Source organism: Carassius auratus, unplaced genomic scaffold (genome assembly GCF_003368295.1).
Source record: "Carassius auratus strain Wakin unplaced genomic scaffold, ASM336829v1 scaf_tig00000876, whole genome shotgun sequence".
Lineage (NCBI taxonomy): Eukaryota > Metazoa > Chordata > Actinopteri > Cypriniformes > Cyprinidae > Carassius > Carassius auratus.
Genome location: NW_020523328.1, coordinates 914,413 through 930,900, shown reverse-complemented (window position 1 = coordinate 930,900; position 16,488 = coordinate 914,413). Strand labels below are relative to the sequence as shown.

The window sequence follows — 16,488 nt, the reverse complement described above, 5'->3', positions numbered from 1 at the left end:
CAGAGGGCGTGTGTGGGACAATGAGGACAAAGTGGGCTTGGACACTGGACAGGTCAGCAGAACACACTCACACCAGTGACTCACTACAGACAGACATTTGTACGAAGAGCAGCAGTCTGGCAAAGTGGTTTTGCAGATAGCATAAAATTACAGATTCTGTCTTACTCTTAGCCACTGTTTGTTTGGACAGTAATACAGGGTCATCCATTTGAAAGGGACCTTGGTCGTCAAGGGAGAATTTAAGAAAAAATACATTTTAGAAATGGGTAGCCTTAACTTCTTTAAAGTAACTTTATATTTTGAGTTACTCTTTAAATAATTCTAGAATTTGATATCCAAGTAAATTTGTTTTTAAACAAACACAAAAAAATATCATAGGCTTTAAAATAATTTATTTTAAAGTTACTGAGGGAGATGGACATTTAAAACTAAGGACTTTTAAATAGTTTATTACTCAATGGTGTGTGTGTGTTTATATATATATATATCATAATGTGTGTGTGTGTGTGTGTGTGTGTGTGTGTGTATCAAGCGTTAATTTGCAAAGACAATTTTTATTTTACATTTTCAAAAATCATGTTTTTATCATGTATTAATGTGTAACAGCAGTTTGACTAATTGAAAAGCACAATGAAAATGTTTTCTTTTGAAAATTGTTAAAAACTGAGTTAAATGTTTTTGCAAATGAACTCTTCATATATATATATATATATATATATATATATATATATATATATATATATATATATATATATATATATATAATGTAATTTAATTTGTGAACTTTTCTGTATGCTAATAAAATAAAGTTAAAAAAAAACCTAATAATATGATATATGATATCTAATGCAAATCAGATTAAAACTTAAGAAAACAGAAAAAGAGGGTGTGCACGTAAAAAATATGCTTCCTATGTCAACGTACACAGTTGTTGCCCATTTTGTGTCCAGTGTTGTCTGAGCAAACTTAAACAGAGTCGCAAGGCAATATCTCGCTCTGCAGTGATACTTTATGGTGTGAATGTAAATGCAAACAATCTTTCCCTATACAATGTGACCCTGAGAGCTGGTCTATTTGTATGTGTCTGTGAGACCCTTGTCCAACCGTAACTGTGGCTTTTTTTAAACATAATTCTTTCCTCCCCCACAGATTTCTCAAATCTTTGATTTAACACTAGTGAGTGAAATTAAAAAGATAGAGTTTACAGACGTTTTATACAGTGTCAAAAAAAAAACTACTTTGACACTGACGCCAAACTTAAAATGACTGAATGTCATTGGTTTAGAAAAGAAAATATCAAACCCAGTGGCCCTCGTTTTAAAGTACTGACCAGAATTGGAATCTAATTATCAAATGCAATGACATTTAGACATTTTGTGGGACATAATGTGGCACTATATATAAATCAGCCTATAATCTCCATAAATGAGAAGAGTAACTGTGTAACTGTATGCTTTGAAAACACATAGCATTTGTCTGTATGCCTGTCTGCCTCCATCTGTTTGTTTTATGAGTTAGAGAACCATGTTTTTCTCTCTTGGCAAGGTCTTTTTCTTTTTCTTACATACGTGCTAATGGCAGCATGCCAGACAGGAACATGCCGAGGACGAGACATGGAGCCGGAGAGAGATCTCTGTACGGGTCAGTCAGGCTGCTCCCTCGCTGCCCTCTTGTTTGGATAACTCTCTCATTTGTCCATCTCAAGTGCTACAAGGTGTGAACACTGTGTCACTGTGGCATGACGTGACTGACACTGACCATCATTCCTCTGCCTCTCTCTCTCTCTGTCCTGAACCCCTAGTGTTTGTTGGCACGACCGCTGACTTTATAAGGAGGAGTTTATATTTTTGTGAACTCCTGGCAATGAAGGTCCTTGTACACGTCTAACCATGTACCGTGATCCCCTCCCTGTTTTATCCTCCTCCTTCTTCTCACTGCTGACAAAGAGAGAATTTAAAGGGCAGCTGGAGGTGAGCCTGCAGGTACATGGTGAGCATCTGGACAGATCGGATCAGAATCATGCAGGCTCTTTTGGTGTTTTGCGTGTGCTTAGGAGCTTTATCCGTGGAAGGAGTAGACCTGAATGAACTGAACTCACTCCTCACGTTTATGCCTGAGACTGATGTTTCATCCTCACAGCATCAACCAGTGGATTCTTCATCTGCATCAAGTGAGTTCATCAGTAATAATAGTAATTAGGATTTCAAGAGCAGTGACAGTTTGCAGTCTCTGTGAAGAGTTTATGGTGTCTGTTATACTTTGTTCTTGTTCAAAGTGTTTATTGAACTACAATACATTTCTGAAGTAAATTTACAGAGAATCAAAGGATATTTATAAAGAAATAAATAGAAGTAAAAGCAACCTCCTTTACAGTTTTTTTAGAGTATGTCTGCCATAAAATAGTTTAAATTGTTGAAAATTACTTTACATTTTTGGAAATGTGTGTGTGGCTGCATATACAGGGACCTTTTAATTTTTTTAAGTTACTGTAGTTCTCCTCAAGTATACACAGGTGTCGTTATTGACAATAATTATGAACGTGATCCAATATACATTACACAATAGAATACAATTCGGTACTATTCAAAAGTTTGGGAACAGTAAAAATATTTGTGAAAAAACAAGTATTTTATTTATTTGCTTGAAAATACAGTAACACAGTACTGTTGTGAAATACCATTACAATGTTTTATAACTGTTTTATATTTGAGTATATTTTATAATGTCATTTATTCCAGTGTTGGCAAAGAACACTGAATTTTTAGTTACCAATACTTCAGTATACAGAATATGCTGGTTTGGTGCTCAAGAAACATTTCTTATTATTTTTTCCAATGTTAAAAATGGTTGTGTTGCTGAATGTAAATGGCTTTTATTTAAAATACATTTTCTTTGTAAGCCAGTACATTTTGCTGCTTTAGAATAGGGTCTAACATAGGGAATACACGTCTTCCTTTTATAAACTGCTAATTTGCTGCTTATTAATAGTTAGTACAGTAATTGTTAAGTTTTGGTATAGGGAGGATTAAAAATATAAAATATGGTCAGGCAGAATAAGGCATGCATGCTGATAAGAATTTGTCCTTAAAATAAAGTGTTACCAATTTATATATATATATATATATATATATATATATATATATATATATATATATATATATTTATATATATATATATATATATATATATATATATATATTATATATATATATATATATATATATATATATATATATATATATATATATATATATATATATATATATATATATATATATATATATATATATAATGTACCCCAAATATTTGACCGGTAGTGCATGTGTAGCTTCTTCTGTCAACAGTGGAATTGTTGGTTTACACCACTGATCTATTATAGAACACACGGTTTACACACGGTTCTGAATTGACTTATAATTGTGTTGAATCATGACTGCATTTGCAGGTGAAAAGAGAACCAATGAAGCACAAGGAACAAGCCAAGTAAGCGACACTGCCACAAACACACAGGTGAGTCTGTATTCCTGGAGACAAACCAATCAGGTTTCTAACATCAAATAATTCTGCGAAATAAATAGAAAACAGTAAATATTGAATTCGTGACCATACTCGTCGTGTCCTATAGTAACGCCTTTTTGCTGCACAAGTTGCTACTGTTGTTACAGTGGAAGAACTATGTGTATTCTGGCAGTCCAAGATAGCACAGCCATACCATAAATGCTAATTATAAGTCTATTTTTGCTTCCTGTCTTAATGCTCAACCTCTCATTTTCCACCTCCTTTATTCCTGCCTGTGCGATTTGCCCACTATATTTAGTTTGTTTAGTTTGTTCAGCGTGTTTCTGGTCACTCCTGTGTTACTAATGATCTATATTCCTGCTGTGTTCCTTCTGTGTGTCCCATCAGTCGGTTATGGGACGGGCTGAGGCTGTGTGGGTGGAGCTCAACGCTGTGTTGGAGAGATGGGGCGGAGCAGCAGGGAAACTAAATGCAATCTTGAGTCAACTCAAAGAAGAGAAAAACCGCCTCTTGGACCAAGGGGAAGAGCAAAAAGCAAAGAAAAAGGAAGAGGATGAGGATGAAGAAGAAGAGGATGATGATGAGGAGGAAGAAGAAGAAGAAGAAGAGGAGGAGGAAGAAGAAGAAGAAGGAGAGGAGGAGGAGGGAAAGGAAGAAGAGACAGCTGAAGAGGAGGAGAATGATGCATCTAACAGCACCTCGACCCAAGACTCATTACCAGAAGGCTGCCAAGTGGGAGAAAGTCGAGTATCCTGCAAGCAGATTGGCTTGTCCCACCTGCCAAACATCACAAACCAGGAAGTCACCATCCTTGAACTGCCTGGTAAGGTCTGGAATGGCTGAACGATCCAGCATAAGTATATGCATCACTGAGACGTTCTATAATTTATGTCGGTTGTGTCTTGTAATAAGCACAGCCATTTTAACCAATGTGCTGTCTTACAGGCAATAACTTAACAAGAATTCCTCCCAGTGGTTTTTCTGGACTGCCAGATCTTGAAGAGCTTGACCTAAGTTTGAACAAGCTGGACGACTCCTCTTTCGGCCTAAGTCTCTTCATGGTACTTGCATTTTTTTATCCCTTCAATTACACCAGTTAAACACTCCTATAATCTTAAAAGAGTATGTACTGTATGTCTGCATCAAATCTAAAAATAATTCCATCCTGTTTAGAATTTTTAAGAACATACAAATTAAACGTTTCAAATTATAACTGCTAACTATAAGTCCAGCCAAGATACATCCGGATTTCCAAGCAGGAGACCTTGAGAAGAGACCAAACACGCCACTCCCAAAGCAAACTCAGCAGCATGAAAATAGGAACCACAGTTTGGCCAGTGGAAAATGCCACTGTCTTCTTTGGACCATCCATGAAATGTTGGTGAAATTAGCATAAAGAATCAATTCTCTTTGATGAGGGATATGAGTACACAATTTACAGTCTGCACGCAAATGAAAAGTAGCTAAAGTCAGGCAAGTCCGATAGTATGTGGCAGAAGGGTACATTTACATGTCTTAACATTAAAATAACTGGACAAACATGCATAATTGAGGCTTTTCATTTGGTGGAAGGCACAGTGGAAACATTGCTGTGTTAAAATGCAGGCTCATGATTCACTAGGCCCAAAACAGACAGGACATAACCACTGAGACCCGAGTAGACAAGTGTGTTTCTGCTCTTTTAACAGAATCTGACAAAGCTGAAGATCCTGAAACTTGACAGCAATGAACTTACATCAGTTCCACAGTTGCCATCTTCTTTGGAGGATCTGAAGATAAACAACAATAAAATAAACCAACTGGCTTCACAAAGCTTCAAAGGTTTGTGTTGTTTTTCATGCCAGCTGCACAAACAAGACTTTCGTGGCTTTGGTAATTAGTGTGAGTTCTTTTCCTCATAAAAAAGATTTACAGATGAAGAATGGAGCAGTACTTTTGAAATGTTTGAAATAATTTACACTCACAGGAGATATAATCTAGTCTCATATCAGTAATTTCAAAGAAAATCATGTAGTTTATAATGATCAGACTCAGATCTTTTATCTACAGTCTGTGATTCCATGCAGTCAGAGGAAATCAAACGTTTTACATTTTTACCGGCTATTATGACACTTTTTTACAATTGTCATGTCACTGGTACTGTGTGATCCTCAATTGTTGAGCATATGATGCATGTTTTTTCATAATACCTACTGTTTTAGTTGTTTAGTATATTCCAGCCATACATAAATCATGACTGACTGCTAAAAGCGTTTGAACAATATTTTGAACAACTGAATATCTTTTGTGTGTGTGTGTGTGTGTGTGTGTGTGAGAGAGAGAGAGAGAGAGAGAGAGAGAGAGAGGTTACATCCACACCACTAGGTGTCAGAATAAGTTTAGTAAATCTTAAAATAAAAATAAATTACTGGTTAAAGTACCTTTAACTGAAGTAACTAAGAAGGTTTTGTTTTCTGCAGGCTTGACTAACCTAAAAGTCCTAGAACTGACAGGAAACATTCTCTATGAGAGCAGCATTGCGCCCTGGGCTTTCAAACCTCTGAAGGCACTCAAGTTTTTACGATTGGATAAAAACAGATTCAGTGGTATCCCAGCGGGCTTGCCCCCATCTATAGAGGTCCGTTCTGTAACCCGCCAATGATTCAGTCACTTGCTTCTCTGTTTAGATTTATGGTATTTATATGTTGATATGTCTTGGTGTATGTGCAGGACCTGAGGTTGCAGGACAATCAAATAGTGGAGGTGCAGGACAGGCTTTTGGATAAGTGTGTCCACCTGAAGGTGTTAGATCTCAGTCACAACCTCCTAAAGGAGAACAGCATGTACCCTGAGGCCTGGATCAACCTGCGGTGAGTCTCACATGCACTTTTTTATGCACTTATTATATTAATACACTTTGTTTACATTCATTTAGTTTATATTTATATTATTATTAAATTAATGCAATTGTTTGGATATATAGATTATCAAATTAATCAAATCATGATTTCTGTATAATTTTTTTTCTTCTTTATATATATACAATGGGGTACAAAAATATGCAGTGCAAGTTTTGTAATAACTAAGAAAAAATATACATCTGTATAATATGCACAGTGACCCACATTTGGTTTTTGACCATACTGAATCATGTACAGTTTAACAAATTATTACTTTTGCCATAGTAAAATTCCAGTATCTCTGGAACTGAACTATATAGGGCCTTAAAAATGAAGATGACAAAGGGAAAGTTTGTTAAGACCCAATTTATTAGACATTAAGATATTTTTAATACATTTTGAGTTACAGGTATGCAAACTTTGGAGAAAAAAAAGTGCTCTTTCCCTTATTTTTGTATAGTCATCACCATAAAATAAAATGCAACAAAGATAGCTAAAGTAAGCTAATATTGCTAACAGACCTATCTTTAAAAATAACATTATGATGCTTCCATCTTTTATCTTTCTTCTTCTTAAAAAAAAAAATACTATCAAAAACTGAAATTTTAGCCAGGAAAGTTTCTGAAATTTGGTTGATTTGACTTAAAATGATCCAAATAATAAATGTATATGCAATATATAATACACACACACACACACACACACACACACACACACGTTCCCTAAGTACAGTTCCCTTATTAGCCACTAGATGGTGCACAAAAGACATGCTGAGTAACCCTCCCAATTGCTAAATCCTGCTTGGTACAGCACAATTCCAGGAACCTGTGTGTCCGCCATCATCAGAATCAGATGAAGGATTGTGATCATTTATTCTGGACCTGCTGTCAGCCTGCATCTGCCTCATAGTTTCAATTCTACCAGAGTAGATGTCTTTCTCCAAGGTCTCGCATCACTCATCCTCAGGAGCGTGTTATACGGGAGTCAGAAGAGACAGAGAGCCCACTCATCACTCACTCTGCCCTTTACCCTGTCAAACACACTGAGTGATAGGGTGAAGTTAGAAAAACAAGCCTGAGAACACACATACCACGTCCCAGCTATTTGGAAATCCAGGCTTAATTTCACGAGTAATAAAGACTTGGTCTAGGGTTGTATATAAAGTATTACTAGGGTCTATTTTGTGATTAGGCATAAGCTCACTCATGAATAACCGTTTGCACTTGTACTGCGGTGAATGCAGATGTTTGGCTGGCTGCTGGTCACCTAAATGGAGCGGTTTACAGCACTGGTTTTGGCTTGGCTGTGTGATGGTGAATGTGTGGGGGTTTTGATTCATATAGGGGTGACTGTGATGCTCAAGCATTCCTGCAGAGAGACATTTTGTGGATTTTTTGTTTTGTAGATTTGCCAACCTACAGTTATGTGGTTAGCACATAAACCATCCATAGTTCTACTAAAAGCTAAAAAATAAAGAGAAACGATGTAGTAATCAGAAAAAAGTTAATCAGTACTTTATATCTAAAAGAGGCATCCAAAGTTCATCCAAAAAGGATCACCCTCCTCTTGTTAAAACCAGTTTGAAGAAGAAGATACATATTTTAAGAATGCACTGGCTTTGGTGATTTACCATCTTTTACAATAAATGTGAAATGGAGCTTTCAAGTTTCTTAAAGGACAAAAGCATCACAAGAATAACATATAGTTAACCTAAATGACCTATATTTAAGTATTCTGATGTTATACAATAGCTTTTCTTGAGAAACCACCCAAAGTAAATTAAAATGAGACCTTCCATTACAAGTTTCTCCACACCATAAGCTTTTTGACTTTTCCATTCCCTCCATTGCCTCTCTCACACTGACTCTCATACCGTCAGCAAATTATACTAATACATTATTCATCTCTAACATCTTTTACTCATTTTCTTTCCTTGTAAGTTGCAAATCTTTTTGAAATCGTGCCATTCAAAGCTGGTTCGCAGGAATTCACAATTCTCTTTCTTTCCATTCACTCTCATCAACATCTGCATTACCAGGAAAGCGGGCATTATCACTGGAACTGCTTCCATGGCTGTTGCACTGTTTACTTTCCAGCTGTCTTTTTAAGGTAACCTGTTATTAGCTGGAGTGAGTGTAAGTGAGCTTTGATCGGCCATCAGCTCAACTTAACAGGCTCTTTATTTAAAATAATGTCACATTGTCACCTAATTGCTACTGTTAATTGTTACTGTTGATGTGTGTGTGTGTGTGTGTGTGTGTGTGTATGCACGCATTTACGTGTGTGATCCTGTGATCTACCCAAACACTGCAGCACCATGCTATTATCTCAGCACAAATCTCTGAGCCTCCCCGAGTAAAGTCAAGACTTTTACTGTCTGCTTTCATTTCTTCAGCTTTTATGAGTGCATGTCAGCCCAAATAATGTCCAAATCGGCACCATGGACCTAGTGTAAATCCCAGCTCCGTCAACACCTCCTCAAGACTCCATTTCTTTAACTTTCACTTATCTAGCAGCCAAGCCGCATATATATATACATACATATATGTGTGTGTGTGTGTGTGTGTGTGTATATATATATATATATATATATATATATATATATATATATATATATATATATATATGTATATATAAGATGTAGTCATGACAGTATTTTTTCTGAATCTTGTGTGTCATCAGTCACATGAAATTTCAAGCTGAGATGACTACCTCAAAAAACATTTATGGTCCAAAGATGGCAAATTGTGTAGTTTTGGGGGGTCTTGTGCCAGAACTGATATTGAAGTGATTGGAAATGCTAACAGCTAACAATTACAGACCATCAGCATATAAAAAGTCACTTCCTACTAATAAACTCTTTTCCTTTTCTCTCTGTATTTGTTTCTGCATTTACACTTAGGCTTTAGCTTCTGCACCTTGCACCTTGAAAGTTTTGCTTGCATGATCTTTCAATGGAGCGACAACAATATCTCAGTATCTAACAATAAAGAGGCTCTAGTAGAAGAACTGCTAATAAGATTATTTTAAAGTTTCTTTAAAAGTGACACATCTCTGATTAGTGACGTCACGTCTGCAATAAGCAGGAATATGTCATGGGAATCTGTGGAACTTGGGGTTGAAAGACCGTGGTGGTCTGTGTGTTCATATGCCATTGTGTTTATATAGGTGCACACATTTCTGTGTGTGAGCAGTGACACCGCAGGCCCCCTGTCACCTAGAGGGGTGTTTTGGGTCTCGGGGTGAAGAACAGGGTGTTCTGGCAGAGGGCTCCTCTGCAGGCCAGCGACCTGAGCCTGAGGATTTTGATGGATGTGAGGACAGTGTGGATGCGCTAGCTGGACTGAGCTTACGGGAATGAGGCGGGGGTGAACGAAAGGACACGCACTGCTTGTTTTCTCACACAGGGAGAAAAAAATGCAAGTTAGTGCAGTTTTACTAAGAAGTTCACATTCTCATTTCATAATGAGTTATATAAAGTGTCTCTGCCAGAGGAGACAACCAAGAGCCAGCGGTTGTGCAGATATAAAGATACACACTCACATACACATAAATGCCTTTCACTCTTTAAAAGTGTGAAAAAAATATTCAAAACCTGAAAAGAGCATGAATTACGGAGCCACAGCTGGAGATGGTTATGCCATTTTTCACTCTTGCTAGTTCAAATCATGGTGCCCTAAATGAAGGGGCTGAGTTTAGCTGTGCCTGGGTCTCCCGCATGCATGATATAACATGAGATCCAACTAAATGTGCCTTGTCATGACGGTGGTCTTCCTGTCCTGCATCCCAGGTTACGTAAGGACGGTTGTGCAACACTGGCACCGGTGTGCCTCTGCTCATGTGGTGGCAGCCGTGCTCTCTGCTTCTCATTATGAGAGTTCTCCCTGAGGATGCCCACCGTTATTGGCTTGTTGGTGGAGACAATCTGTGTGGGAACAATGTCAGTATGTAAATCTGACTCCGACATCAGAAGCCAATAATCCTGAAACTGTTTTATTTTGTTCTTGAATTATTTCGTTTTGTCACTCAGATGGCATCTGGTATGGCACATTTAAAAGTTTTTACGATTCTTTTAGATATAGTTTAGGCAGTGAATTGCTTTTTTTCTATTGGTCAGCTTAATGGTGGATTTCTAAAGACTGCTAATATAACATAAATAAACATAAGCGAACAATAAATGAAATATATATATTTTCTCTGTGTATGTAAGTGTGGGTATATGTGTCTTTCTGGCTGTTAATTATTGTGTTGGCTCACTTGTGAAAGTGGTCCATTGCGCACATGGATAATAAAACATTTATGGATTTATTTAACAACCCAACTGTTAATGAAAATCTCCTAAAGAGAGGGAAAAAATCCCTCTATTTATTAGCATTAACACTTATTTCCAAAAAGCAGGAATGACATGTACCTACATTATTTGTATTTAAGGTCCACTGGTGGCAGTCTTGACCCACGTTGTGCCCTGTAGGCAATTTTTTTGATTTTCCAAATGTTAAGACAGCGTTTTAGACAAACACTTTTGCCTAAATGAATTATGCAACTTTATATGTTTGGAGGGATGCATTCAAAATGCATCTGCAAGAGAATCTGCGATAAATAAACAATAAGTCAGTTTTTCTTAGTATTCAAACCCTTTCTAAAATATACATTGAGGTGATCAACAATTGCTTTATTTAACTTAAAACTAGGTCTAGACATAACTAGACAGCCCAGGGCTCCTCTCTGAAACACTGTCAGCTATATTCACTGCTAGATTTCCTGATTGATATTCAAGTCTGCAACATCCGAAGTCCCATCTCTCATCTTAAGGTCAGTATCAGAGCTTGCTGGGTGAATGAAATCCACATGGAGGTCACTGTAGCTTTTGATGTAATAATAACAGTCATTGCCATATGAGACCCTCATTCCTCCTCAGCGCACTGGTGGACTGGGCAGCCAACAGTGTTATGGAGGCAGAGGAAATGTGCTCCTGACTCCTGCTGAGGCAAACATTGTAAACTTACACCAGCTGCCTCCTCAAGACCCCTCTTGAAAAACACAAAATCCTGACTTTTAGGACATTCTCTCACTCGCTCAATCTCTTCCACCCCCAAACCCCCTTATTCCTTCACAGAACACACACAAATACACTTAACTGAAGTTGACACACAAGCTTTTTTAACTGCGTTGTGCTGGGTTAATGACGTGTCATGGGGCCCATTCTCCGTGCAAACACTGCAGAAAACTTCACAAGCTCCCCCAGCACTTGAAAGAAACCTATTACATATGTTGCAACCAATGTACACTAACCATCAAAAACATGGTTTACATAAATACAAGTTGTAAAGACATGCTTAGACAAGCAAGTGTGTCTGGTAAACCAGCAAACAGTCTTTCTGATGAAGCTGCTTGAACAAGTAAGCCTACAACTTTCATGCTACCTACTGGTGGTGGGGATTTTGATTCAACCCAAAGTCTTGACCTTTTTAAATCCATTGACTGAAAAGATTTGTTCAGTTTTATTAACTAATATAGCCACTGATTGGTTCAGATTGGTTGACCATCTCTTTAGATGACATATTCCTGGCAGTAGGTTGTAGTAAGTTAGTAACATTTATGTGTTATGAGTGAGCCCTTGAATCATTAAATATTTTTTTTTTTAAAGCATAAAGTCACTGAGAACTAAAAATAAAGTTCACAGGCTTCAGTTAATGAGAAATGTTAGTGTATTGAAGTGAATGACATTTTATTTTGACATTTTGGTATTGTGATATAAGAGTTTGGTCATATTGCCCACTGCTAATACACTCCATGAGGTAACACCACACCTCTGTCTGTCTGATTCTCAGGACGCTGGAAACCCTTGACCTGTCCCATAACCAGATGGCAGTGGTGCCCTCAGATCTGCCCAGGGCCTTGCGCCAACTTTCCCTGCAGCACAATCACATTCACTCCATTCCTCCATACTCACTGAGTCACCTCCGCCCAGGCTTACTGTCCCTACACCTCTCCCACAACCTGTTAGAAGAGCACGGTGTGCTAGGGAAGTCATTCCGTGGTGTTTATCAAACACTCGAGGAGTTACACTTGGACAACAACAGGTTTCAAAGGGTGCCACACAATATGCGCCACTTCAAGAACCTCAAGCTACTGCGGCTAGACCACAACCGTATAAGGTACGTACACTTAAGTTCTGTTCCTAAACACAGTGGTCAGACATCGAAGCTTGAGAATGATACACAGTTTGAGTTTGATGTTGTACAACATTACTCTGGGGCCATCAGCAATCTTTGCTTCTAACGGGGTTAACCCTTTAAGCTTCTACATGTCTGTGAATGCAGCCTTCATTTGAAATCCTCATTCCCTTTAGATTTATTTCCTGCTCAGATCATTTTCTTTGATCTTCTTTTAAACATTCTCTCTCATTTATTACTCACTAATTTCACTTTTTCTTTACTGTTAATTTGCATTTCAAATGTGTACAGGCTTAAGCTTGTCTGTACCCGCAGACTATAGTGCAACCAATATGACAGTTGATGTAGTGAGAGCTCCAAGCTCAAGAGTGAACTACATGAACTGTACTAATTAAAATATTTGTGTGCTTGCTTTAGGGTCTGTCAGTAATTACAAGGATGCATATCTCTACTCTCTAAACTGCTCTTGAACTATTAAATTCTAGACGCACTTCAGAATCGATCAATAACTACACTGCAGTCATTTTCTTAATTAGCATGTTTTTCTTTGTTTTATTAATATTTATGAAACAAGGCCACTTGAGGAGCAACATTATTTCACGATTTGAATGTTTCTGTTTGTTTTTTTTTTTTTAAAGAAAAGTATTTTACCCAAAATCAGATACTTTTTTATTGCACACGTATGCTTATTTAAATAGAAGTGATCTTTAGGTATTTTTATTGAAACCGTTACAAAAGGAATAATCACGAAAACGTGTCCATCCCTACAATGAAAAGTGTGATAGTGAGTAATATGTTTGGCTTTGTGTTTTCAGCTCTGTCCCAGTGAAATCAATCTGTAAGGTCAAACGGACTGAGGATTCTCTCCTGTCAACCGTGCATTTAGAGTACAACTACATCAATGTGAAGAAAATCCCTCGTGCTGCTTTCTCCTGCATTCAGGATTCCAGCAAGATCGTACTAGAGCCCCAGAACCAATCACAGGGCTAGGAAACTGCTACAGAAACATCACCCTGTCACTTCAAGCCTCCCCTCTGCTTCTCCTGTCAGTCACTTGAAGATTGAATACTGTAAAGACCATGTCCATTAGATATATTAATAGTGTGCATGCTTCCTCTTCAAATGCACATTTGGGTCTTGTTCAGCAACTTGTAGCATAAAATACATAATTTTGCTTCTTTTTGTATGTAATAAACCTTCTTCTTGTAAGCTATTGAAACAAGCAGGCTTAGAAACCCCTGGCTGAAAAAATAATCAAATGCCTTTCTTTCGCAATATTCATTTAGACTTTGGTGCATATTATAATGATTTTATTATTATATAATTTTATATTTATGTTTGTGTTGTATTATTTTAAATCATCCCCTGATGTCACATTAAAATGCATATGATTCATGTCTAAAATGAAATGATTTAGTAAATATAAGGCTAATTGTACACTTTTACACAATTACCACAATTTGTCTGTCAGACATATAGTGTGATGGACCCTCACAGCCCAGGTAGGTGCAGCTAAAAAAAGAAAAGAAAATGCAATCTGAACCCAAGGGGTGTGTGACAGCATCTTTATTATCCATGACTTTCAGGACACACTGCAGCGAAGCCTCAGGTGAACGGCTGGAGGCCTCTGAGCAGAGATGATGTTTTGAATGGCAAGGTAATGAGATAGAACTTATGAGCTGTGATGTCTGCTGAGTTCAGGTGTGAATGACGCCCTCAGCTCTGAATAGGGCCCCACTGTGCTCATTCAGCAGCACCGCCTCTGGGTAAGAACGGGTTACTTCAATGCGGTTTACATAAATACCTCAGAATTCTCCTAACCAAGAAATATATTAAAACATAAAGCGCCCCAAGATGAGTTTTTTTGATCATCTATGTCGAGCTAAATGATTTACATCAAGCTGTGGATGCCCCCAGTGACCTTTACTGATCATTCAAAGGCAATCTGATGGCATGACACATTTAGTTTGAATTGCATTACACTGAAGCCATTTGGGCTCATTTAAGGTCCTTTAAAACAGTCCACTCGCTGGCCATCTTGGTAATGTCTTCGGGCAGCTATTACAAATCATCAAAGCACAGCTGTAATCTACTTGAAAGGGAGAAGTTGCAAGTCTCTTAAACGGTTTGCCAAGCTTGCATTTCATTAGTATGTCAGGTCATAAATAATGTGACAAAAATACTGGATTTTGCTTCATTTAATAAGATGCAAGTTCCCTGAGTAGCTACAAAGCACATTTATTGACACACTATTATCTGTGTAATATAATGATATAGGCTTTCAATGAGTTGGGTATAGTGCAATATGATGCACATCTTTTGAACAAGTGACCCTATCAACATTTTAAGATCAAAAGAGCAGCTGTACACTTTAAAGGGGAGATAACACACACAGTTTCACCCAAGCTCATGTTCATTTTGAGTACCTATGAGTAGCACAGCATCCTTCATATCTCCAAAAAGTATTTAATTTTATTATAATTATAAAAGAAAGATACAGCTTTTTACGATTCTCTCCAGAAAAAGCTGAGCACCTGGAGGCGCGCCGTGGGCGGAGCTAAAGAGTGATGAGCACTTGAGCGACGTATGCCAACAAAACAGACATTTGATGCCGTTACACTTACTGTCTGCAGTTCTGAATCATGAGTGGAATCTTTTATAGAGGTTTTGACAATGTGCAAATCCAGCATCGAACTGGGCCTTGTTTATAAAATGTTCATCAACAAACGCACTTGTGAAACTCCATTGCTGCCCCGGAAAAACAAAATGCATCCACTACTTGCATAACACTGGGTTCTTTAGAAAGCTGAACTATGTTATCTTTCCATTACAACCAAAAACACACATTTGTTTGGAAACATTCTTCCCGAGTGAGTCCTGTGCAGCACTGCCGCCAGATGAAGCCCATTGATGGGCACAATCTCGTTTGAGAAATGCCCATATAAGGAGTTCCACCCTCGTCTACATCATGATGTGAAAAAACTCTCCGAAACTTGTACGAACCCGGAAATAAGATTCTTGGCACAGAAATACTATCATATATCCTAATTGTTTTTTGAAACTTTGTCCTTGCTTAGCATGAGAATCCAACTCTTTAACAGTGTAAACAATTCTGAATGGATGAAATACCATTGTGTCCCCCTTCTAAATAGTGCATGTAGGAGATAAAAAAAAGAAGCGTTATATGATTTGAAAGATCACATATGTTGGTCTCAAATGTGTCGTCAAGACACAGAAAAGCAGCAGGACCTCTGTCTGCTATACAGGGATAATGGCTCTGAGGTTCAAATGTGCATGATTCCTGGGGATCATTTTCCTAGAGGAGGGGTTAAATAACAGTGTGACTGATCTGTTTGCAAAACACAATGCCTGTATTCTTGCAGCCGCATAAGGGAAAAAAATATTGTTAATAATATTGCAGAAAGACATGAGCTAAGGGTCTGAGATCCTCTCCAGCACATCAAGGCCACAGAAACCCTGGTGTCCTTCCAGCTTTGTTAACGAAGTGACTTCTTAGGTCTTGACGTACTTTGTCCTGACGTTTTATTAGCAAGCATTAATGAAAGACATGCACAGCAATCAACACAGTCTTTCAGGAAGCTAAAGCTTTCTTATCTTTAAGAAAACCTGTCTAGCACACTTGTACATGCTTGCTGTAAAATGTACAGCCGGTCAATTATTATTGTTCTTTTATCAAGTCTTCTTAGACTTCTATTTATAGTGTCTTCTCCTCCTCATGAACAGTCTTGTATAATCTGACAGCAAGCAGGTTTCTGACAGAATTTTAGAGAGTCTAGTAATCCTACTTGTCTTGTACTTAGAGAACATAATTCATCTCCATTAGTCACCACACACACACACACACACACACACACACACACAGATATCACGCTTAATGCTTTAATTATCCAGTT

The 16,488-nt window shown here is 37.6% G+C and overlaps 1 protein-coding gene across 2 annotated transcripts; it reads left to right on the top strand.

Moving 5' to 3' along the window:
- Positions 1-1,570: 1,570 nt before the first annotated feature.
- LOC113069158 (extracellular matrix protein 2) lies at positions 1,571-13,939 on the top strand. Of its 2 annotated transcripts, none has more exons than XM_026242171.1 (10): positions 1,571-1,641; positions 1,802-2,170; positions 3,446-3,510; positions 3,907-4,342; positions 4,465-4,580; positions 5,208-5,340; positions 5,979-6,136; positions 6,229-6,368; positions 12,230-12,556; positions 13,390-13,939. In XM_026242171.1, the coding sequence occupies exons 2-10, from the start codon at positions 1,987-1,989 to the stop codon at positions 13,562-13,564; spliced, it is 1,734 nt and encodes a 577-aa protein (XP_026097956.1). In that variant the 5' UTR covers positions 1,571-1,641; positions 1,802-1,986; the 3' UTR covers positions 13,565-13,939. The 2 variants fall into 2 exon arrangements, with proteins under 2 accessions (XP_026097956.1, XP_026097957.1); XM_026242172.1 differs by having other exon boundaries at positions 1,609-1,970; positions 2,054-2,170.
- The last annotated feature ends 2,549 nt before the right edge of the window (positions 13,940-16,488 follow it).

Bases quoted from the DNA above. Each gene is read 5' to 3' on its own strand.
- LOC113069158 (XM_026242171.1), top strand. From the start codon at position 1,987: ATGGTGAGCATCTGGACAGATCGGATCAGAATCATGCAGGCTCTTTTG. The intron at 2,171-3,445 runs GTGAGTTCATCA...CTGCATTTGCAG, and splicing joins GGATTCTTCATCTGCATCAA to GTGAAAAGAGAACCAATGAA. The intron at 6,137-6,228 runs GTCCGTTCTGTA...GTGTATGTGCAG, and splicing joins GCTTGCCCCCATCTATAGAG to GACCTGAGGTTGCAGGACAA.